We start from the raw sequence: 24708 nt of genomic DNA, 5'->3' as shown, positions 1-24708 counted from the left end.
GAGTTTGGATCATGCTTACTAGGAATTTACCTGTACTCTCTAGATCTCCTTAAATTTGATATCAAGCACATAATGTCCCCACTAATTAGAATAATAATACATGCAAGAACCAATGTTATGATTACTAAAATAATAAATTATATTTCATTATTTTACCCTCTATCCTAACCCTAACCTTAAAGAAGTCTTCATATCGAGATTGATAACCATCTCGAGGACCCTTAGGCCCTTGATTACTTCTCCATCTTCTATGAAATGCTCCCTTTAAGGTCCTTCCTGGAAGTGAAATTCCATATCTAGGGCCTTGTCACATGCATATGTTAACATCTATGGAATATTCCAATCTTATAACCATAATAAAATCACTCTCTTCCTAATGGGACTCTCTTGATCTTAAGTTATAAAGATCACTCTCTTCCCGAAAAGGACTATCTTGATCTTAACAATTAATCATTTTCCTAGTACATCATATTTATACATTTACTTTGCATATAAGTAAAGGTTATTCACAAAATAAACATTCATACCTTCGTTAATAAAACATTCATACTTTCCTTAATAACGCATGGGAAAATATTCATATCTTAAATATAATATTCCTCCCTTAATAAGTTATTCATAACACTTATTCATTTCTTCCTTAGCAACTACTAACATATGTACCTCAATCGCTCACACTACTTGAATGGTGGGACGCACCCTTTTATGACTGTGATACACCAATGGATTTCCTCCTCAAAGCTATGTTTTTTTTTTTGTATTTGCTACAAATGTACTGAGCACTACCATGTATTTGGTATGTGTGTTCCAATACAACATCCTCTTTGATTTATATATAGAGAATAGGCCATGAATAGACACATCTTTTCATAGGATATGCCTATTCATTAATCACATAATTAATATAATAAAAAAATTAATCATATATACATTATATTAAATTTTCTTATATAAAAATAACCTTATATCTTGAATATAAATAACACATCTATAATAGGTTTATCCAATTGAAGCTATCAAACATCAACACTCCCTCTTAGCTTAGGGATGATAAGCATATAAGAATAAATATTACTTCAACCTAATATTACAAATAATAATTTTAAGGATATCTCATAAAATTTCTAGCATTTAATATCGCATTCAATATCATGAGCATTGGTTTTGTAGAATGTCAACTCATGATATTCACCAAGTACTCAAAATAAGGTTTGATATCACATATGATATCAGGAGTACTGACCTCCCAAAAGATCAATGATATTGATCAAGTACTCAAAATAAGGTTTCATATCACATCTGATATCAAGAGTATTGGCCTCCCTAAATATCAATGATATTCACCAAGTACTCAAAATAAGGTTTGATACACATCTAATATCAAGAGTATTGGCCTCCCAAAACATCAATAATATTCACCAAGTACTCAAAATAAGATTTGATATCTCATCTGATATCAAGAGTATTGGACTCACAAAATATCAATGATATTCACCAAATAGTCTTTGAGTAATGGCCTTCTAGAATGTTGAGATGCAAGACAATCACCATATACTCAATTTGTTTGATCTCATAATACAAGTTAAACATCAATAATCTGAGCTCCTATTGTAGATCAGGTTAAACATCAACTCCATATTGTGGCATACATCATAGAGGCACAATATCATGATTGTTGATTACATACAGAGCAACAAGTTCCTTTTCCAGTAATCATAGTGGAATCAACAATTTAGAAAGGCACTTGTAGACATATAATCTGGAACGGATTAATAAAATCAATATAATTTTAAAACCACTCTCGGTCCAAACTCCAAATTGAATATCACACATGTAGACAAATTTTATATATACTAGTTTGATGATTAGAGTAACCTCCTCTTCTATTTGCTTTCCATTGAATCTTTACTTGTCTTTTGTGTTTAACATAAATGATTATATAATGAAGAGCCCGATAGATTTGTCCTTTTCTAGGAAGACACATGGTCCCATCCCAATGAAAAAATCATTAAGGAAAACCTCAAAAATTTTGAACCACTTGTTCCCATTATTACACTTTGACTTAGCACAACCACATTTCTTTATGAATTTGTTCCAGACTATTGATAACATCTTCAGGTGAGAATGAATGTCTTTCAGATGAAGTCAATGAGAAATATACTTCTAGTTTTACATAAGATAGTCCATATTGTTGATGTGAATAGATACATCCTATACTGACAAAGATATACACAACCCAACTCTTTCCTATGAAATATTTGACTTCAACAATATAAAAATAGTCTTTGTATGTTTGTTCTCTCTGGAAATTCTACAATAAAGTTAATATCTACGATACTATAGATTTCATCTTTCCCAATGCAATAGTTGTCATGTAGAACAAATATCTTGTTTCATGGTTGATGAGCAACTAGAAGAACACTTTGAATCTAATAGTCTTCCAAACTCAATGTCAAACTAAAGTCGTACAACATGCATCTCAAGCTTGTCAAGCTCCTAAGTTGATATGTTCCACCAAAGGCTCAAATCTAAATCCCTATACAACATATCAAACATCAAATCTAAAGTAGTGAGATACCCCTCAGATATAATAGTCTCTGGTCACACCTCTAATACAAAAGAATTCACTTCTTCATTCTCCCTACTCTGATCTAGTACCTTCTCTTTAGTTTCCTTCACTTCTCAAATTTTTTGAATTCCTCTTAACAAGCAAAATCATCTTGCCCTGATACGATGTTATTTTTTTGGATCTGTTGTGTGTTCCAAATGCAACATCCTCTTCGATTTATATAAATTGAATAAGCCATAAATAGACATGTCCCTTCATAGGACATGTCTATTCATTAATCAAATAATTAATATAATAAAAAAATTAATCACATAATATTATATTAATTTCTTTTATATAACAATAACCTTATATCTCGAATATAAAGAAAAAATATATAATAGGGTTATGCAACTTTGTTAGAATATATGGTCCACCAATATAACTGAGAGGGGGAGGGGGGAAAAGGGTCAATCAATTATACAACTATTATCACAATTATCAACCTTATTAAATATTAACCATATAAGCAATATAATTAGAAACCACAACAAGATACTCATGCACAATAACACCAAATATGTTAACTAGGAAAACTCCTGATTAGAGTGAAAACCCTAGTGGGGATGGTACCCACAAGATGATGTACTAATATAAATATTCCTCTTCAGAGGATGGACCCTGTTAGGAGTCTATGAAAAAATTTAGTACATATCAGTCCCTCTTAGGAGATTCCAACTCTATTAGGAGTTGTAGAAGATAGATGGACCCACTATCCAAACAACTTTACGGGCAAGATCAATGAAGCCATTGTTCAAATTATCTATGTATTATTCCTTGCAGAATAATAGAATTGAATTATATTTTTCCTTCCTCTTTCTTTTTCCTATCAATCAAACTTCTCCTCCTTCTGATCTTGATACCCGATCACAAACTTTGCATCCAATAATCCCTTGGATCGCTTACTCACATTTACCAAATACTCTTCTCTTGTTGCACTTCCCTGCACACTTCGCATCACATCTCATTACAAACAAGGAAAACATTTATCTTTTATACTGTATCTTCAAAATAATTCCTTGAGTTTTCCTTAAGGCTTTCCCAATTAATTATAATAAGATAATTAATTATTTCATAATAACAATAGCACTATAGGCTCATAGTCTATACATCTTCTCATACATGAGACACTAGGGCTTGCACACTCACTGACTTCACCATCAGACTATCTTCTATTACTGTCTAATTTCCCATCTCTAGATTATATCACTGTTAGAAGATATAATGCAATCATTAGAAGCTTCTTAACAATTACTGTCTCTATACAACTCTCTGTGAATCTCTTACAACTTTTGCATGACTTTGACTTATGTTACATGCATTTAACCTCATTATCAAGATACAGTATGGAACATGTCCTTACCTATGCATCACCGAAACATTAAACCTCTTCCCATACAACCTTGATCTCTATCTATTACTCTGGTAGCCTTCACAGACTTACTACTATGTTGACATCAATGACAAACGTAGTCATGAATGCAACATGTCAAGATTTCCACATGCTCACCAATTCTTAGGATACTCCCCAAAATAAATACTATCAACATTCATGCTAACAATCTCCCCCTTTGGCATTAATGGTAACATGGATGAAAAATATCTAGGTTCCAAGAATACCAAACAATACTTTGTTGTTGTTTTTCTCATCTTTTCAAATCCTCTTTATCAATCAAATCTAAAATCTTCTAGAACACTACTCCATTCTGCATCTTCTAGATCAACATCATGAGTTGTTCACTAGGCAACTTCTTAGCTTCTCCCCCATTCAATGGTACTCTTATCTTTGCCTTTGGCATTAATAACTCTTTTCTCTCTTACATGAATCTTTCTAAATATTTCTAACAACTATATCTCCCCCATACATACTTAGGAGATGTTTTTCATGCATTCTCTCCCCCATTGACATAAATGACAAAGACTTCTTTCTATCAATTCACTACTTCAAGTCTTTAACCAACTCAAGTGTCCAAAGACACTATTCAATACCAAATACCAAAAGTCCTTAATAACTCTTCTCATCACATATACTCCCCATACATGAAGCATCAACATTCAATCCAGTCAAACAATAGTGCTCTATACCACTAGACTGATGTAATCTCTGCATCATCTACTCTAAAGTAGGCAGGGGAATAACCTGAAACATACTTCTCAAGTACTCAAATGTATCTTTAGGTAAGGGCTTTCTAAAGATATCTACAATCTAATCTTTAGTACTCCCATACTCCAATTTGATCTCATTTTGTGTTGTGTTCTCTCTCAAAACGTGATACTTAATAGATATATACTTAGTCTTAGAATGCTATACAAGATTCTTAGACATGTTTACTATACTTATGTTGTCACATTATATGATAATCGATTCTGAAAATTCTATCCTAATAGCCTTCAACATATGCTTCATCCACATCACTTGATTACAATTATTTGTTGCTTCTATATAATTTGCCTGAGTTGTACTCTACGAAATACAATCTCATTTCTTACTTAGCCAAGAAACCAATCTTCCTCGAGGAAAGAAAGCTCCACCACTGGTGCTCTTTCTGTCATCCATACTACCTGCCCAATCCGCATCAATATAAGAACATAGAGTGAAATCTCTTGATCTGTCATACCCTATCACATAATCAGATGTTCCTTTCAAATATATGAATATCCTTTTTATTGTTGCATGATGATACTCCTTAGGATTAGCTTGAAATCTAGTTACAATCCCAACTAAATTTTCTATATCTGGTCTAGTGTGAGTTAGATGTTGCAAACCTCCAATCATGGATATGTACTTCTTCCACTTAACTGTAGGTGTCTCATCTTTGCCAGATAACTTATGACTAGTTATCATTGGTGAACCAACAGACTTACAACTTTCCAAGCAATCTCTTCAACAAGTTCTTCAAATACTTCACTTGTGAAATAAAAATGTCATCACTGTTCTATACAATTTGCAAACCTATGAGAAACTACATTTCTCTTATCATACTCATTTCAAGCTCATTTTTCATTTCCTTAGCAAACTTATCACTTGCTTCATCATTGCCTCCAAATATTATGTTATCAACAAATATTACTATTATCTGCAAACCATTCTCAATTTCTTTTAAATACAAGTTACTATCTATTGTACCTTTAACAAATCCAAGTTTTTCCAAATACTTGTCCAACCTCGCATACCAGGTTCTAAGTGCTTGCTTTAGGCCATTTAGAAAATTTTCAACCTGCATAGCATATATTTCTCTTCTATCAGAGGAAAACCTTTAGGCTACTCAATGTATACCTCTTCTTCAAGTTCTCCATTCAAGATTGTTGATTTGACAACCATCTGATACACTTTGAATTTCTTATTCATTGCATAAGCTATGAACATTCTTACTACTTCCATTCTAGCTATAGGGGCATATATATCCTCATAATCTATTCTTTCTTGTTGTAAATATCCTTTGCACACAAGTCTAGTCTTGTTTCTTACAACTTCACCTTGTTCACTCATCTTGTTTCTAAATGCCCATTTGGTTCCAATAACATTCTTGTCTTTAGGTCTTGGAACTAATTCCCATGTGTCATTCTTCACAATTTGATCTAATTCTTCCTTCATTGCTTGAATCCAATGATCATCTTTACATGCTTCATCTATACTCTTAGGTTCAACTTGAGAAATTAAACATATCTCTTCATTAACTTTATTCCATGTCGTCACTCCTTTGTCTTTGCTTCCAATTATCTGCTCTAGAGGGTGATTCTATATCAAATTCCTATTAGAGGTAGGAGTTGCTAACTCAACTTACTTTTTCTCTTGGTTCAGTTCTTTCTCCTCTTTGCTCAAAATTTTTCACATCATTCTACAAATCATTGTTAGTCTCAAAGAAGACTTCTACATTCTATCTAAAAATTCCAATAGTATCTTCTTCTTCATCAGAATTGTAATCCATCATCTTTTCCTTAATTCTAGATTTTTCATCAACTTTTACATTTGTGCATTCAACTATTGTCTTGGTTCTATGGTTAAAGCATCGGTAAGCTTTACTTTTCAATGAATAACCAAGAAACATACCTTCAACACTTCTTGGATCAAACTTACCAACATCATCATCTCTCTTTATATAATATTTTCTTCCAAATTTTATAAAATACTTTATTGAGGGTGAATGATCAAACCATAATTCATAAAGGGGTCTTATTCATACCTTTTCTAATATGCACTTTTGTTCATAGTGTACTAATCTATTTTTCTTCTTTTTGCAATCCCATTTTTCGCAAGGTTCTTGGGTGAAGAAAACTACCTCTTGATTTCGTTCTCTTCACAAAATGTGTTAAACTCTCTAGATGTAAACTCTCCCCCTCTATCTAATCTCAAACATTTTATCTTAACACTAGATTCATTCTAAACTCTATTCTTAAAAATTGTAAACTAGTCAAATGCTTCAAATTTCTCCTTCAAAAATGCTACCCATATCATTCTAGTGAAATTATCAATAAAAATCATAAAATACCTTTATCCATAGAATCCTCTTGTCATAGTAGGGCCGCTTAAATCTGTGTGAAAGATCTCTAGCTTCTCTGTAGTAGTGAACTTCTTGTTGGGAAATGATACCTTCTTCTTCTTAGCCAAGATACATTCTTTGCAAACAATATTAGTAGGCTTTCTTTTCTTAGGCAAATCTCTAACTGCAAATGTGCTACTAACTTTCACAATGTTATCAAATTTTATATGACAAAACCTCCTATGCCATAACCAACTATTATCCACTTTTGCAACCAAGCATGTCATCTCAGTGGGATTCAATTGAAATATATTACCTCTAGACCTTGTTCATGTTCCAATCAACTTACGATCTTTATCTTTAATAATGCAAGTCTTTTATGTGAATTGCAACTGACAACCTTTATCCACCAATTGTCCAACACTCAACAAGTTATGCTTTAATCCATCAACAAAGTAAACATCATCAGTGTTAGTCTTTCCATCAAGAGTAATAGATCCCTGTAATTTGACAGGCTGCATTGTTACAAACTCTAGCAATACCTCCATTATGATTCATGAATTTAACAAACTTGTTCATATCACTAGTCATGTGATGTGAACATCCACTAGCTATTATCCAATTTAATTTCTTTTCAACTTGGGAAACTAGATCTTTTTCCTCTCTAATTTCTATGTCAAGATCATATTATTTGATGGCTACGAATCCTAACTCATCATCACTTTCACTTTGAACTTTTTCATCAGATTCCTCATCTTCATTTGCATATAGAAAATTTCTAGGTCTTCTAGGCTTAAACTTTCCCTTATAATTTTTCTCTCTTTTAGGGTATTTAGATGCATAATAACCAAATTAATTACAAGTCCAACATTTAGAAATATTATTATCATCTGGTTCTCTTCTTACAAGAAGGGCTATACCTTCTTCAATCTTCTTATCTTCATCATATCTGGTTCTACTACTGCTAGCAAAATCTCCATGTGTTCTTGCCCTTCTAGATAAACTTGGCTTTACACTTGAGGCACTAAAATATGTTTCAACTCTTGTCAATTATCCAGACTGTCTCAAATCTACTTCTACTACTTCCAATCTTCCAAATAAAGTTTCCCTAGAAAATTTCTCACTACAAGGTATCAGTAGTTCAATCATTTCTGCTACTTGTTTGAATGGTGGTGTCAAAGGTTTCAAGATCTTCTACAAAACCTCATCTTCCTCCTTGGTTCCACCATATAATTTGATTCCAGCAACAATCTCAAATATCCTACCTACATAGCTTCTTATATATCCATCTTCCATCATTTTAGCATCTTGAAATGAACATATCCAGTTCTGCAAACCTATCCTTTTTGTATGTTTATCTCCTTCAAATCTCCTTCAAATGTAGACTCTAATGATTTTCAAATTAGATGAAATGTTGCCAAAGATTTTACTTGACTATATTCATTCTTAGGAAGAGCTATCAATAAGGCTTTTCTAACTCTCATATTGCACATGAATAGATATCTCTCTGCTTCACTGCATTGTTCAAGCTCTTCTTCTTCTACAATTGTTTCTTTCATCAAAATCCAGTATCTTGGACCCATACACAATAGATGAGTATTAATCTTCTCTTTCCAACTATCATATTTAAGTCCATCAAACTTAAGACAATCCTTTCTAAAATGACTCATCATTGATCTCCCAAAGTTGATAAGCTTTCTCTTAAAGGACCTGATGCTCTAATACCAATTGTTAGAATATATAGTCCACCAATATAACTAAGAGGGAGGGAGGAGGGGGTGAATTAGTTATACAAATATTATCACAATTATCAACCTTATTAAATCATAACCATATGAGAAATATGATTAAAAACAACAACAAGATACTCATGCACAATAACATTAGATATGTTAATTAGGGAAACCCTTGATCAGAGAGAAAACCAGTGGGGATGGTACCCACAAGATGATGTACTAATATAAATATTCCTTATTAGAGGATGGACCCCATTAGGAGTCTATGAAAACATTCATTACATAGCAGTCCCTGTTAGGAGACTTTGAATCCTTGTTAGGAGATACAACCCTATTAGGAGATGTGCCAACCTTGTTAGGAGTTGTAGAAGGCAGATGGACCCACTATCCAAATAGCTTTAGGAGGAAAATCAACGAACTCATTGTCCAAATTATCTTTGTATTATTCCTTGCAGAATAATAGAATTGAATTGTAGTACTCCTTTCTCTATCCTATTAACCAAACTTTTGCTCCTTCTGATCTTGATACCTGATCATAAATTTTGCATCCAATAATCTTTTGGATTGCTTACTCGTATTTACCAAATACTCTGCTCTTGTTCGCACTTCCTTGCACACTTCACATCACACCTCATTACAAATGATATCTTCAAAATTATTCCTTGATCCGGCCTTGCAGATTTCCCAATTAATTATAATAAGATAATTAATTATTTTGTAATAACAATAGCACTCTCAACTCGTAGTCTATAAAAAATTCTCATACATGCGACACTAGGGCTTGCGCATGTGCTGCCATCACCATCAGATTGTCTTTTCTTATTGTCTAACTGTGAATCTCTAGATTATATCTCTGAGAGAAAATATAATGCAATCATCAGAAACTGCTTAACAGTTACTTTGTCTTTGTACAACTCTCTGTGAATCTCTTACAACTTTTGCATGACTTTGAATTATGTTACGCCAATTTAACCTCATCATCAAGATACATTGTGGAACATGTCCTTACCCATGCATCACTAAAAAATTAAACCTCTTTTTTGTATGAACTTGATCTCTATCTGCTACTCTACCAGTCTTCATAGACTTACTGCTATGTTGACATCAATGACAAACACAATCATGAATGCAACATGTCAATACTCCTACATGCTCACCAATGCTTAGGATGCTCCCCCAAAGAAATACCATCAACATTCATGCTAATAGACTTAACCTATTGAACATTAACAAGGTAGTGTTCTCCATTTCGAAAACAAGCACGCCTTTATTTGAGAAAGGATAATTTTTTGGTATGGGGTCTACATGGAACATGGAACAATAAAATCAATGTGTGTCTTAAATATGATTCCTTCACCATCTTCGAGAGAAATATAAGATAATGTTATATGGTAATATGGGGGTTCAACCAATTAAAAAAGTTTGTTCAATACATATTTTATTTATTTTTCTTTGCAATAATGGTACTATTCTGAGTCTTTCCCATTGATTGATGAATTTTTTGTCTGTGTGTACTCCCTAGTTATATAATACACCATGTATATTGGTTTGGTTGATGGTGATGTGGATTGATTTACATATCTTCTACAACCTCTTATTACGCATTTCCTTCAATTCCATATATGATTTCAATTCTTATGTTTTGTTCTTTGATAGTCTCTTTTCTCATAATTTTATGAATATATCCTTCTATTCTCAAGCTGTATATTTTTTGTACCTTTCCAAGGAACAACAACCAATTTTCTAATGTCCTTATTCTTGGTAAACTCTTTTTCAATTTTTCCTATGTCATTGTTTCTTCCAATGTCGTGCTACTTATAGTACCAATCCTCAACCAACTTGTCATGTCATTTGACCACCTAACATGAACGTGACCAATGATTGAATAGGCCCATGAGTTGGTGGGTTTATAATCTAGTAAGTGTTCTTTATTAATGGGCATGCTTAGTTAATTTAGGATTTATATTTATTCTTTTATTCTTTTTTTACACTACTACATTTGGGCCTTAATTGTGATGGCAGACCGTCGCAATTGTTATGGTTGTGATGGCCACCCGTTGCCCAAGTGACATCAACAAGAATTGGCTCTTATTAGATGAGCGTCAGACTTTTACCATCACAAATTGCAATGACAAGGGCTTCTGTCGCAATTGTGACACCAAAAGCTGTCATGAATTGAAGTTAGATGAGGTCATACGCTATCACAATTGCGATGACTATACATTGGAGATGCTATTGCATGTGACGTTTATGCGACAACAATATTGTGGATCTAACGGCTAGTAATCAGAATCGCAACGACATCTTTATAGAAAAAAATATGGAATGTGTGACGTTGGAGGGAGTGTTTTCCTAACAAATCTATTTCTAAAGTTTAACTTTGGTTATGAACATTATCAGGAGACTACAACACTCTTACCTCTATAACTATTTTTCCTATTACTTTTATCTTTTGGGAGAGACCAAATGATTCTTGTGACTGTCAAATTCTGCCCATTGCGGGGAGGATCAAAGACTAATAACAAAAAGTTGTCTATACATTCAAGCTTGACACAAACAACTTTTTGCCATTGATCTTTGATCCTCCCTGCAATGGGCAGAACTTAGTAGTCACAAGAATCATCTGGTCTCTCCCAAAAGATAAAAATAAAAGGAAAACTAGTTATAGGGGTAAAAGTGTTGCAGTCTCTGGATAATGTTCATAACCAAAGTTTAATCTTAGAATTAGATTAGTTAGGAAAACACTCTCTCCAACATCACACATTCCATTTTTTTTCCTATTATGATTGCAAAATTTAAAGTTACTGAATTTTTCCTGGTTTGTGTATTTGTATATACATACATACATACATATATGCATAGAAGTAGAACTTGCTTCATCAACTCCTTACACTCAACTCTTCACTGAAGTTATTCTTCCAATAGTGAGAATATATAGCTGCAACAAATTCTTGGGAGCCAAGGGACCCTAAACCTATGCTAAATTTTTTGGAGACATGGGAGGAGTTTTCATAACATTCTGGATCATATAGTGATACCCGAATTAATAACATCAGCAGATACTAGGGATCCTCATAGGGAGAGTGTGCCAATACATGCATGGTCACATCCTTGGCTTCCATTGTTGGGCTAGCATATGGAGCCTTTATATCAAACCATTCATTATAAATTGGGGAATGTGCTTCATGCCTTAAATTCAAGTGATGCATCTGCATTTACAATTTTATCACTTGGGAAAACTATAATTGATCTTGCTAGCTGGGAATGGCTAATTGTTCATTTTATCCTACCTAATCTGATGACAGTTCTATAGGAATTTGTAATCAATCCAACTAATCAACAACTATACCAATGAATCACAATGATAAAGGAATAAAATTTGTGACTGAAGTCCCTAAGAAAAGAGATTCAAACAATGAATCATTTGAGAGGGTACTAGAAATAAGGGGAAAATAGGAGAAGATATGATCGTGACCATGATAGTGAAAATAAAAACTATGGACACACTGGAATGAATTCAAACAAATATAATAGAAAGTGTACATAAGGTTCTAATCAGAGGAATGAGATATATGGAGGTATCGAACAAGATGATATTATATTATGATGTATAGAGAAAATACAAGAATAGAGATATGGAAAAGAATTTTTATGATCGTAGAATTGGTAAGCATCATACCTTTGTAAAACATCAAGATGATACAGAGCCTAGAAGGGTTGAGAAAATGAGACAAAAAAGTAATTGGGGCAGAGATGTTGAGGGTGATAGGTAAAAAGTACGATGAAGATAGTAGTAAGCAAGTTCTACAAGCTAGGAACAGTTGATTGCTCATTTTATCATACCTAATCTGATGACAATTTTACAAGAATTTGTAATCAACCCATCTAATCAACAACTAGACTAATGAATCGTATTAACAAAGGCATAAAATCTATGATTGAAGCTAGAGAATGTTTGCACGAGCCTGCAAGCTTCTTGAGATATTATTTTGTACAATTTAGTATGTACATGGTATGAGATTTATTTTCTCTTTCTATACACATGCTACTAAGAAGTAAAAGGTTTTATATTTTAATTAACCATTGACTCATAATCTGGTATGGTGGGTTATATATTAGAATTTGGTAATTGCAAGATTTTCTTTTTGCTATATTTCAAAATAGATTTCTATTTGTAAATTGGCCAAACAATATTTCTAGGCTCGACATTTTGAAAATAATTATAAGGTTGTTTGATTAATATCAACAATGGATTTCACTTGAAATTTCATTTTTTCTTTAAATGCATCATGCAACGAGATTTTTTTTTGAAAAGTGTATTGGCCACTCATTTTTTGGTGGTACTATTTCTTAAGTTATTCAAAGTTAACTTCTTGTTGGTTCATGGTGGATTAGACTATATCTAAAAAGAAATAGTGAATTTATCAAGGTTTCATGTCAAACTACTTGTTACTATAAGCTATTACTAAAAATGAAAATGCAGGTAGCAGTGAGGATTCTCACTCTTGTAATATTGTTGTTACTAAAGTCTTCATAAAACCAAACTCATACTGAAAAATAAACAATAGTTTTGGTGAAATAAGAAACACTTTAGGAAAACTGACATTGACTTAAAATTCAAGAGCCATTTACTTAATCTTGTTTGTGATGTATACACATAACTTAGTCAGGCATAACCCAACTGAGGGTATTATATCAAATAGGAGATGTTCCATTTTTTGGAATCCAAGACTATATACACACATTATACACACACACACACACACACACACACATACATCCTTTGCATGGTTTAGAGATAATGTCATTGTGATAGAGGCTTCTGCAAGTTAATGAGCCTCATGAATTAACATATAATGTCTTAAAATAGTTAAGTGCTACCTAACTATGTCCAAGGTGTCTACACACTAGAGGTATACTCCACCTACCAAGCTGCCTACATACCTATATCCATGGGATCAAGACCCTTGAACTACTCACTCTAACAAATATATAGTTTTGGTTTATAATTGTTTTGATGTAGTTGTATTCCTATAACCACTGGTGAGCTTTACTCACCTAATACAACTCTTCACCATCATATAGCCACTCAAGAGAATAAGATAGTTTTCAACAATTACAATACTGTAATATCCTAGTGCAACCTTTCTGTTGTAGTTTATAGTTAATGTAAGGTTAACATATATACGTCTTAACTCACTCCTTATATAGTTATGTTTAAAGCTTGCGACAATAATCAATGTGACAAAAGCTTGTTTAAAAGCACATATTCCTTTTATTAAATGTAAGATTGATTACCTAAACATCCATACATGCATAAGCATGGTAAGTTACTTGGAATGTCATGAGATCAATCTTTAAGTACCTGAAATGTACTCATCACCTCTCGCTACTCTTAGGGGAAGTCCATCTCCATTGCTGAAGAACAATTCATCACACAAGTACATCTAGGAATGTCCTCATCACCTCTTGCATAAAATGAATCCAATATTACAAAATTCAACCTAAGAAATAATAGTTCAAGTGAAATAAACATATGAAAAATGAGAGAGAAAAGCAAGAATCTACTTACCAATAGGCGTTACCATTACATCTATGGCTATGCTACCTGTTGAGTGAGTTTTATTACTTTTTTGTTGTGTCAATATCTCTCTGGATATACATACATACATACATACATATATACATAGAGTATACATACATACATACATACATACATCCATACATACACACATTATATATGAACAAGAGCACGAAGAGCACAAGGGCACAACATGACAATGAAATGCATCGATCACAAGGGAATGACAACAAAATCTTAGATCTCCTCTAATCTCCACCAACATTTAGAGTTTTCCACCCTCTTTCACGTGCAACTCTCCACAATCAATCAAAACAAATGGGAAATGATTAATGTTATGTTTTCTTTCTTTTTTTTGTTTATAATCCGTAATCCACAATCCACAAGATCTCTTTGTATATATACATATTGTATACAAGAAAACATAACCTATCAGGAGCACACATAAACAATCAAAGTTAGTTGCACATATTTATCAAAGATTCAAAGTAAAAAAAAATACAACTAATTCTATGCTTGAGTTTTACAACTTAGTGCAATCGATAAGAAAGAGTCCTCAAGCAACCTTGGAGAAGTTCATTAAGGGCGTTCACAAGAGGCCTTGTTGGTGTGCTCAATGATGAGGGATATGGATGTGCTCTCCTCAAATACAACTATGGAAGAATCCCTTCAAACTGATCGAATGAATGCAAGAATGCAAATATGAAACTATGCTAGAATGTATGTGGAATGCTTTCAAGAAATGGATATGAGTAAGCCAGCCTCAAAAGGATGCCAAGGGTTAGCTCTAAGCATGAAAATATCAAAAAACTCTAACACTATACTAGCATAATAACAATGCAAATGAAGGAGATGAGAAATATTTGAGATAAGGGTTCTATTTATAGGCTTGAGAGAGGCTTTGGGGAGATGGCATCCATGTGATATCCACATAGGTGCTACAAGGGAGACACATGGGCTAAGGAGACAAGCTATGCAAAGGTCAACATAAGCCTTTTTGGTGATAGAGATGGCTCAATATTTGCTCACACATATGTGAGCAACCTTGGAGAAAGAAAAGGGGGACAAGTGTGTACGAGTGTAAAAGACTTTTTGGATAAAATAATAAAAGAGAGGCTTTCTTAGATTTTGAGTTGCTCACACGTGTGAGCACAAACATTTAGGGACTAAAAGGTGTTTAGGAGGGTGTTTAGGATAATTAAGTGAGATTAACAAGTGGGTAGACTTAGAAGGATGGGAGTGATGGGTGGTAGACTAGGTTTTAGGTGGGATTAAGATTAAGTAAGATTTAATTTAATCATAGGATTATAGAATTTAATAAAGTGGAGAGAAATTAAATAAATTAGAATTTGTTTAAAAGGGGATTTATGGAGCACTATGTATTAAATAAATTTAACACATTAGAGGGGAAGTATTTAAATTAAATTTAAACATTTTAGGAAAGTATACCTATTTAATTAAATAAGTAGAGGCACATGAAAAATATAATTAATTAATTAATTAATAATTATAGTGTCAAGGGAGATATTAAATCAATTAATATAGTGTTAGGACAATTTTAAAGATCTACGCATACATATATACATAGACACACATATATGTGCATGTATGTACACACACACACACACACACACACACACACACACACACACATACATACATATATACACATAGATACATACACATACATACATATATGAAAACAACAATGCACTTTTTAAGAATTTACAATTGTTCCAAAAAATTAATGTTTTACAAGAAAATGACCTTGAAACAGTACATAAATTGCTTGACATGAGAGGTCTGCAAGTGAGGGTGTTGACCAATCTCGAAAACTTGAATACTAAAATGAAAGCTATCAATGATCAAACACCTATGCCAACATTACAACACACTATGCTGTTGATTTTGATAAGGTAGAGGGATATTTAGAGTTTGATAATCAAAATTAAGGCACAAGAGCGAAGGAGAAGGAACAGCTTTAGAAAGAGAAGGAGAAGGAGCATCTTTAGAAAGAGATTGCATGGCAGAAACAACAACTAGACAACATAGAGGATATTATGGGAGCTAGTGGATGGAATCTAGGAAAGTGTTGAAATATGTACTATAACATTGGAAACACCAGTTAAATTGGTCTAGTTGCTAATTAACTAGGTTGATTACTTCATTATTATATGATCCAATGGTAATGACAGTTATTATTTTGACATACATGAAAACAACAATGCACTTTCTAAGAGTTTACAATTGTTTAGCAAAATTAACGTTTTACAAGAAAATGCACCTGAAGGACTATTAGCTCAGAAGCAAGAACATGGTGTTGAAACAGTACAAAAAGTGCTTGACATGAGAGGTCCACAAGTGAGGGTGTTGACCAATCTTGAAAACTTGAATGCTGAAATGAAAGCTATCGATGATCAAACACCTACGCTAAAGTTGCAACACAATGTGAAGTTGATTTTAGATAAGGTAGAGGTAGATATTCAAAAATTTGATAATCAAAATTTAAGGCACGAGAGTGAAGGAGGAGCAACTTTAGAAAGAGAAGGAGAAGGAGCGACTTTAGAAAGAGACTGCACAATAGAAACATCATCTAGACAACAGTGAAGATATTATGGAGCCACTGGATAGAATCCAGGAAAGTGTTGTGGTAGGTACTATGACATTGGAATCATAGCTTGCAAGTGTCTTTGAGAATTTATAGTCCAAATATCAAATGATTATAAGAGTGTTTCAAGTATTGGCACAATCTCCCTATGATGCTCCCAAATATCAAATGCTTATAAGAGTGTTTTGAGGTTGGGAACCACTTCAACATCCTTTGCATGATTTATAGTTAATGTCATTATGGCAGAGGCTTTTGTAAGGGAATGAGCCTCATAATTATGGCATTTACATAGAAGCAGAACTTGCTTCTTCAACTCCTTACACTCAACTTTTCACTGAAGTTATTCTTCCAACAATGAGAATAACTGCTACAAATTCCTAGGAGCCAAGGGACTTTGAACCTATGCTACATTTTCTAGATACATGGGATAACTTACTACCGGCTTCAATACTTCATAACATTCTGGATCATATAGTAATTTGTAATCAACACAACTAATCAATAGCTAGACCCAATTTACTGGGTTATGACTAGTTTCTTTTCAAAAATATTTGCTATGATATGTTTTTGTAAAATTTCTTTTGAACTCTGCCCTTTTTTCTTGGTTTGCATTATTTTTGTGGAGGATCTTGAGATAAGTCACTTAGCATGGGTTGAGTGAGTTTTATTGTTTTATTATTTGGATTCTAGAATATGAATGCAGCTGGATCAATTTTTATGTTGTGCTAAGATGTAATAAGCACCTTAAAAAGATCTTTAAATATACATGTTTAGAAAGAAATATAAAGATATGCATGTTTAGAAGGAAAAGAAACGAACATTTACATAGCCCTTAATGAAAATGGTAGAGCTAGGGCACGACAACGAAATCAAAAAGAAAGGGCACAAAGATCACAAGGGCACATGGCAACAAAATCGTAGAGCAAAGGCACACCAACGAAATCGCAAAGCAAGGGCATGACAACGAATTGCACAGATCACAAGGGCATGCCAAAAAAATCATAGAGGAAGGGAATGACAATGAAATGCAGAGATCACAAGAGCACACCAACCAAATTGCAAAGCAAGGGCATGACAACGAGCTACAGAGATCAAAACAACAAAATCGCAGAGCAAGAGCATGCCAACGAAATGCAGAGATCACAACAATGAAATGCACCAATCATAAGGGCACGACGACGTTCACAACTCTCCACCCTCGTTTGGAGCTCTCAACCCTCTTTCTCGTGCAGCTCTCCACAATCAAAACAAATGGAGAATGATTTATGTTGTGCTTTTTTTTTCTTGTTTATACTTACAGGGGTGTCGTAATTACCATGCCAACATTTGTATTGCAATGATGTTGGAGACAATTGTAAAACAAAATAAAAATGAAAATCACCACAAATTACACTACTGTCACAAATTGTCATCACAATTTGACCCCATATGTTACAGTGTTAAATTTTAGTCATTCTCTGTCAAATTAATATTTTAACGGTAATTATGAAATTTATCAATTCTTATATCATGTTTACATTGAATTTTGTAATTAATCATTTGATGTTAGATTTTAATATAGATATATATTAATTTATCAATTTATTATAAAAGTATTAGTTGTTACCTTCAATTATTAGAGGGGATATTACACATCATCTCTTGAATTTTACAAATAATCCCTTGTTCTTTTTGTTTTTTTACCATTGAGACACAATTTCCTCAAATCTGATGTTGGTTGCAAAATTGAATAAAAAATGTAATCATTATATCTAAATTCTAGATCAAACAACATTACTTTTCAAATTTGTTTTTGCTATAAACTAGGTTGTAGTTTGTAGACTGATCTATTGGTGATAATTTTGATTGGGTATAAATCTTAAATTTCAGTTTTCATACTAACTAGGATTTTGATATCGCTGCATTTTGCAAAGCTAGGTTCCAATCCTTGAAATTCAACTATAGAAGTAACAATTCTTTTAAGTATCTGAATATGATTAAGTTCCATTGGCAATTTTTTTATTATAATCCAAGTTGGTTTATTCATTTTACTAATGTGAGTTCCATCAAACAAAAGTTTATGCTATATCCTTTAAGAAAATGTTGACAATCTAGTAATACATCTTTGTTTTTCTTATCATTACAATGCAAGTATGTTAAAGAATTAGAAAGAGATAGAATACTTACCTAGCCCTCGCAACCTACCTCCAACCATTCTGTTAGAGTGTATTTTGTTGGATTTGGATTATTCCAAACTATGGATTTGCATTCAAACCATCAGTTATTTGAGAAATAATTACTTATGATTGTGACTTTTTCACTTCTTTCCTTAGTTTCTCTGTGACAAGCCTGATGATCATCCCGTTGGATACAATTGTTCAATTGTGTGTTGTCTTTGATGTCACACAAATGTCATATTAGTCATCAGATAAAGTCTATCGAGCTCAGAAGGTCAGCAAGGCAAAGGACAGTGTCTACCGAGCTCAGAAGGTCAGCAAGGCAAATGATAGAGTCTACCGAGCTCAGATGGTCAGCGAGGCAAAAAGACAGAATCTACCGAGCCCAGGAGGTTAGTAAAGAAAACTTGCAGTATCTACCGAGTAAACAGTTCTTACTGAGCTAACTCGGTCATCAAAGGAAATGTGGCAGAAACAGTTCTTATCAAGATCGCTCGATCATCAAAGGAAATGTGGCAGAAATAGTTCTTACCGAGCTCACTCAGTCATCAAAGGAAATGTGGCAGAAGTAGTTCTTACCGAGCTCTCATGAAGGAATTCAGTGTTTACCGAGTAAACTCGACAACCAAAGGATTTTACAGATATTGCAATGTTAACCGATCAAGAAGGTTGACTTAGGAAATTTTTGGAAGTAGTATTTACTAAGCAAGGTAGCTAGTAAAGGATTTCATTGTTTTATGAAATAACGTTTATTTTTTTAGAATAATATTTGTAGTTGACTAATGTATGGTTTATTGGTAAATGTAACATGTAAATGAGCCGACTTGACAATTTGAATGGTATAATTAAGAGGCCAAGTTGCGAATTCTAAGTGAAAAGTGGAAGTATGCGTGGAATTAATGTGATATGAAGACTTATTATTGTGGAAGCGAATTTGAAGGATGATCAGAGATCATTGAGGAGCAGCAAAACTATACTTGATCAAGGAGGATCTAATGATGCTGAACAAAGACCTGTAGTCAACAAATTCAATTGCATCTTGTTTAGGTCAATTCATTATTACTTTCTAATCATTGTAGCAGTGATTTCAAATCTCTTAACAGAGCTGGTTTAACATCCATTTTGTAAATCCTCTAACAAGGTGACAGTTCAGTTGAATTGTTCTAAAGACCTCTAGCAAGGCCACTCCTAATAGGGTGATTAAATCCTCTAACAAGGTCACACCTAACAGTGTGTATTGTAACCTTTAACAGGGTTGGCTCCTAATAGGGCTCACTTCAAAAGAGTGAAAAATTTGTGACTAATTACTTGGTGGTTTTTCCCATATTGGGTTTCCACGTTAAATCTGGTGTCTCTTGTGTTCATTTTTGTTTTCAGTTACATGCATGAATGCTTGAAGATAAGTAATAATTTAATTTACCGAGTTACAACATTTGTTTACCGAGTATCAGCAGTAACTAGATCTTTAAGACATCTAAGGGATCTGTGGATTAATTTTTGTTAGTAACTGATTCACCCAACCCCCCCGACAGCCCTCAATTACTCTATCTTTAATCCCAACACATCCCTCTACAAATTTGTAATGTTCATGTTGTTGGATTATATGATTTTTGCATTGTTATTTGCACTCTTTTGCTTCCTTCTATGTTTATGGTGAGGATGAGTTTGATTTCATGTGGATCATGATTATTGGTGCAAAGATGGGTCCGGAAATATAGCTTGATCATGAAGTGCATATCTTGTTTTGGAAAAGAAAAGCTTTTGCCTACCAATAAGATCATTTGATCCAATCTTCTAAGTAGAGATATTATTGCGTTTTGCCATTATTGCTTGGATTCGTTGTTTGTTTTCTTCCCCATTTTCAGGTTTAAGGGCTTCTAGAATTGATTGCAGGACAAATTGATTAGAAATCGAAATCAATTTTTGATTTGCGTATATTGATCTATCTTGATTTGCACATTGCAAAGTTTTCGCACTAATTATTGCTCTGAATTTCTTGCTTTTTTTTCCTACCCCAATATGAATCTTGTTCTCTTTTGTTACGAATGCCAGAATATTGTCTTTGTTTTGAGTCCTAGAGATCTCCTCTTTTGAATGATTTTCCAACCTTGATCCACTCCTTTGTCGCCATTGTATCTTGATTTGGATTGATTATGAAGGCTGTCAATTCTGACTTCCTCTTTTTTTTCTGAGATTGCATTCATTAGGGCACCAAATGAATTGTTTAGTGCTATCGCATATTTGGTTTTAGTGAAATGTTTTTTTTGCCTATTAAAGTCTGAATTTTGCCTTTTACAATTTGGCAAAGTTGAGTGGCCTGCTTTTTGGACGAAATAATTGCGAACCATTTTTTCATTTCTTCCTTGATTACTTAAGTTGGTATGACTGAGGGTTTTTTCGCAAATGTTCTGCTGATCACATTGTTCACATTATCTTCTTCCATAGTTTGCTTGGTTATATCCTTCTTTGAGTCATCTATTTTTTGAATATTTATGTTACTAGGTGTATCTATAAGATTTAATGCTTCAAATATGTTCTCAATATCTACAAAATCCTGTCTTTGAATAGTGATAAGCGGTAGAGTAGATTTTCGGGAAGAAATCGTCAACAATCTTCTAATCACAATGCGTATCTTGATTGTTTTGCAAACCTTTTGTGAGCCATTTTTTCTCGCTGGTAATACAATGATAGGCTGATGCTTATCATTATTTTAATAAAAATTCTAAATTTTGTTGTAGCAAAAGATTATCTTATCAAATGCTAAAGCAAAGATAAACACTAACAATGCTTAACATACGTACATAAAATTATATAATCTCTATTGAACCCCATAACATGTTTTCAAAGTAATGGACTTTCCTTCTTAATCTTTGTCTACCATCTCCAAGTGATTGAGGCTTTAAAATGTACGCCCCGTGTATATATATATATATATATATATATATATATATATATATATATATAATGACTATTAGATATCAACACAATTAATCTTTTCTTTTATGATATAATTCAATGCTTTAAAATGTTCATAGGAATAGGAATAGAAAATGTTTTCTCTATTTGGTACCCAGATTAGAATAGAGAATAGGCAAACATATTCCAATTTTGCCCCTAAAATGAGCATATGTCCATTCCAAAAAAAATAGTTGTTATTGGAATGGGCCATTCCTATTCTCAATCTGATTTTTTTTTTTAAAAAATTATTTAATTTTTAAAAAAATTAAAAAATTAAAAAACCACTTTTTAAAATAAAATTTCAATTTTTTTAAAAAATAAAATTTTTAATTTTTTTTTTTATTATATCTATTTTTAAATATACAAAACTTCACTTTATTCTTATTCCATTTTTGTACAACCAAACAAGAGAGTAACATATTCCCAACCAAATACCATATTAACCAAACAAAAATCGGATTGCTCTTTTCCATTCCCATTCCACATTTCCATTCTCATTCTAATTTTCTATTTCTATGCCGACAAATAAATGGCCCCTAAATTAACTATATAATTAAGTGCTTGTCTCCATCTGTTTCTAAAAACAAAATAATCGATATGCACGCCCTTGTCTGTACTAGTATTACTCCCAATATCTTGGCAACAATGGGTCAAATGAAGTTAGTATGACAAAATTACCCTGTGATGGACGGTGGACTAAATGAGCTTTGGGGAATGAGGAGACAACAAAAAAGATTAAGCATTGTAGTTCTAATAGTCGAAGTGTTTGGCCCAAGTAGAGCACACCAGGTTCCATTATTGTTTTTTTGTTTAGGCTCAATGATCTTTTCTGAACAGTTTAACTCATAAACTATAGACTCTGCAGGTACTCACCAAAACTCACAAGATTTGGAAGACCTAAAGTTGGCTGAGTCAACTCGGCATGGTAGTCTACCCAAGTTTTGGCGAGTATTCATGAGAGTTTAGGGCAAGGACTTGGAGAGTCTTGGAATGGAACTCTCAAGTTTTGGAGGACTCTCAAGTCCACCTGGGTGTAGCTGGGGAGCTTAAAAACTCAAAAAACTCAAAATCTTTTTGTCTCAAACTTTGTCCATTTTCAATCATCCATTTTTTTATTTCAGGGCATAGCTCCAAACCCCCACTTTTGGCTTGCTGAGGAACGAAGCGTTTGTCCCGCACCCCCACTGTCAATTGTTTCTCCTCACATCTAACACCTTCTACAACTTATCATTTCCTCCCCTCAAACCGGTTAGGGTCTCCACTCCGAATCCCCCACTAGTCATTGAGTATGAATTATGGAATTTCTAATATTGAGTGTTTGAAGATCATATGACATGGGTAATGTTCGAATGATGTCAAATTAGGATATATGTTCTCTAAATGTATTAATTTCTTTTTCTTTTTGTAAAACTACTTTTTTTATTGTTATGCCAAGTCCGAGTCCTATTTTGCACTGCTGATTCTGTGCGCAGTCTGAGATTCCAAACTGTGGTCTAAAAAATGTATATGCCAACAAATATAGAAAAGGAAACATGTAGTCCCTCTGGGCTCCACGAAAGCTTGATACACAAAATTCAACATAGTTCATTTTTTCCTCAAGTATCAAACAACATGATTGCAATTTTTCTAACATAGATGTTAATGATAGAAAATATAAATCTACACTGAAATCGCTTTGAAAAGTAAAAGTAGAAAGGAAAAAATAGTCTCAAATAACCCTTGGTTTATCATTAAAACGTATCTTTTCTTGCTCAACGAAGAACATCATACTTCTACCGTTGGTTGTTCTGATAGAGTTAATAGTTTATGTTGGATTTTACCTACATTTCTAGGTTCCAAATAACCAAACAAATCCAGTATCCTTTCTTCTTCATCCGTTGCAAAGTTGAAATTATAATAAGATGATATTTTGTAACAGAAAAGAAGGTATTTATGAAATGAGAGGTATCTGAAAAATATTCAAACTTGAGATCATTTGTTAGAAGAATTAGGTAATGATTTAAGTGGTTTGACATGAGAAATGAGAAATGACATAATTAAAAAGCCTATAATCTATCAATTGAAAACAAAAGTCTGTAAATATAGTATAGAATGTAAACTTCTGTATAAACTATATAATTCCAAAAAAAACCCACTTCATTAATAATGGGAAATGCTATATTATTGAACAAGAAGAGAACAGAGAATGAATATAAACAGCCCATAGAAATTTATCCGGTAATTGATTATAAACGTTATGTCTGACAGTGGAAAGCAAATTGATCTTTTATAAACATCTGACAAATCAGTTTTTGCAATGATATTTTATCGTGGTAGTAAATTTTCAAGAAGCTCAGAAGTTATGACAAAACCCGCTGCTCCAATCACGATAGAAAGAGTAATTCTACCTCCGGGAACAATAGGTGGAACTAAAGGAGGCAAGCATGCCTTTGAGTACCTCTCCGCCCATGCCATTGCAGCTGGCAAAATTCCAAATAGCACCAGAACTGGCAAAAGATAATGTTGAAGATATAATCATATTTCACAAACAAATCAAACAGAACCATGGTATGCTAAGCCAATATTAATAATAAAGAAGTA

The 24708-nt window shown here is 33.1% G+C and overlaps 1 protein-coding gene across 2 annotated transcripts in view; it reads right to left on the bottom strand.

Annotated features, from left to right (window-relative positions):
- Window positions 1-24267: 24267 nt before the first annotated feature.
- Window positions 24268-24708, bottom strand: part of LOC149565253 (uncharacterized) — a 176555-nt gene continuing 176114 nt past the window's right edge. For both annotated transcript variants that reach the window (XM_089818797.1, XM_089818798.1), the window contains one exon: window positions 24268-24614. In XM_089818797.1, the coding sequence (XP_089674923.1) occupies window positions 24433-24614 (182 nt within the window). In that variant the 3' untranslated portion in view covers window positions 24268-24432. The remainder of the gene's footprint in view (window positions 24615-24708) is intronic.

The sequence above is a fragment of the Cupressus sempervirens genome, chromosome 3 (genome assembly GCF_028749045.1).
Source record: "Cupressus sempervirens isolate cs-2001-9-10 chromosome 3, ASM2874904v1, whole genome shotgun sequence".
Taxonomy (NCBI): domain Eukaryota; kingdom Viridiplantae; phylum Streptophyta; class Pinopsida; order Cupressales; family Cupressaceae; genus Cupressus; species Cupressus sempervirens.
This window is presented reverse-complemented; position numbering and strand designations above follow the sequence as displayed.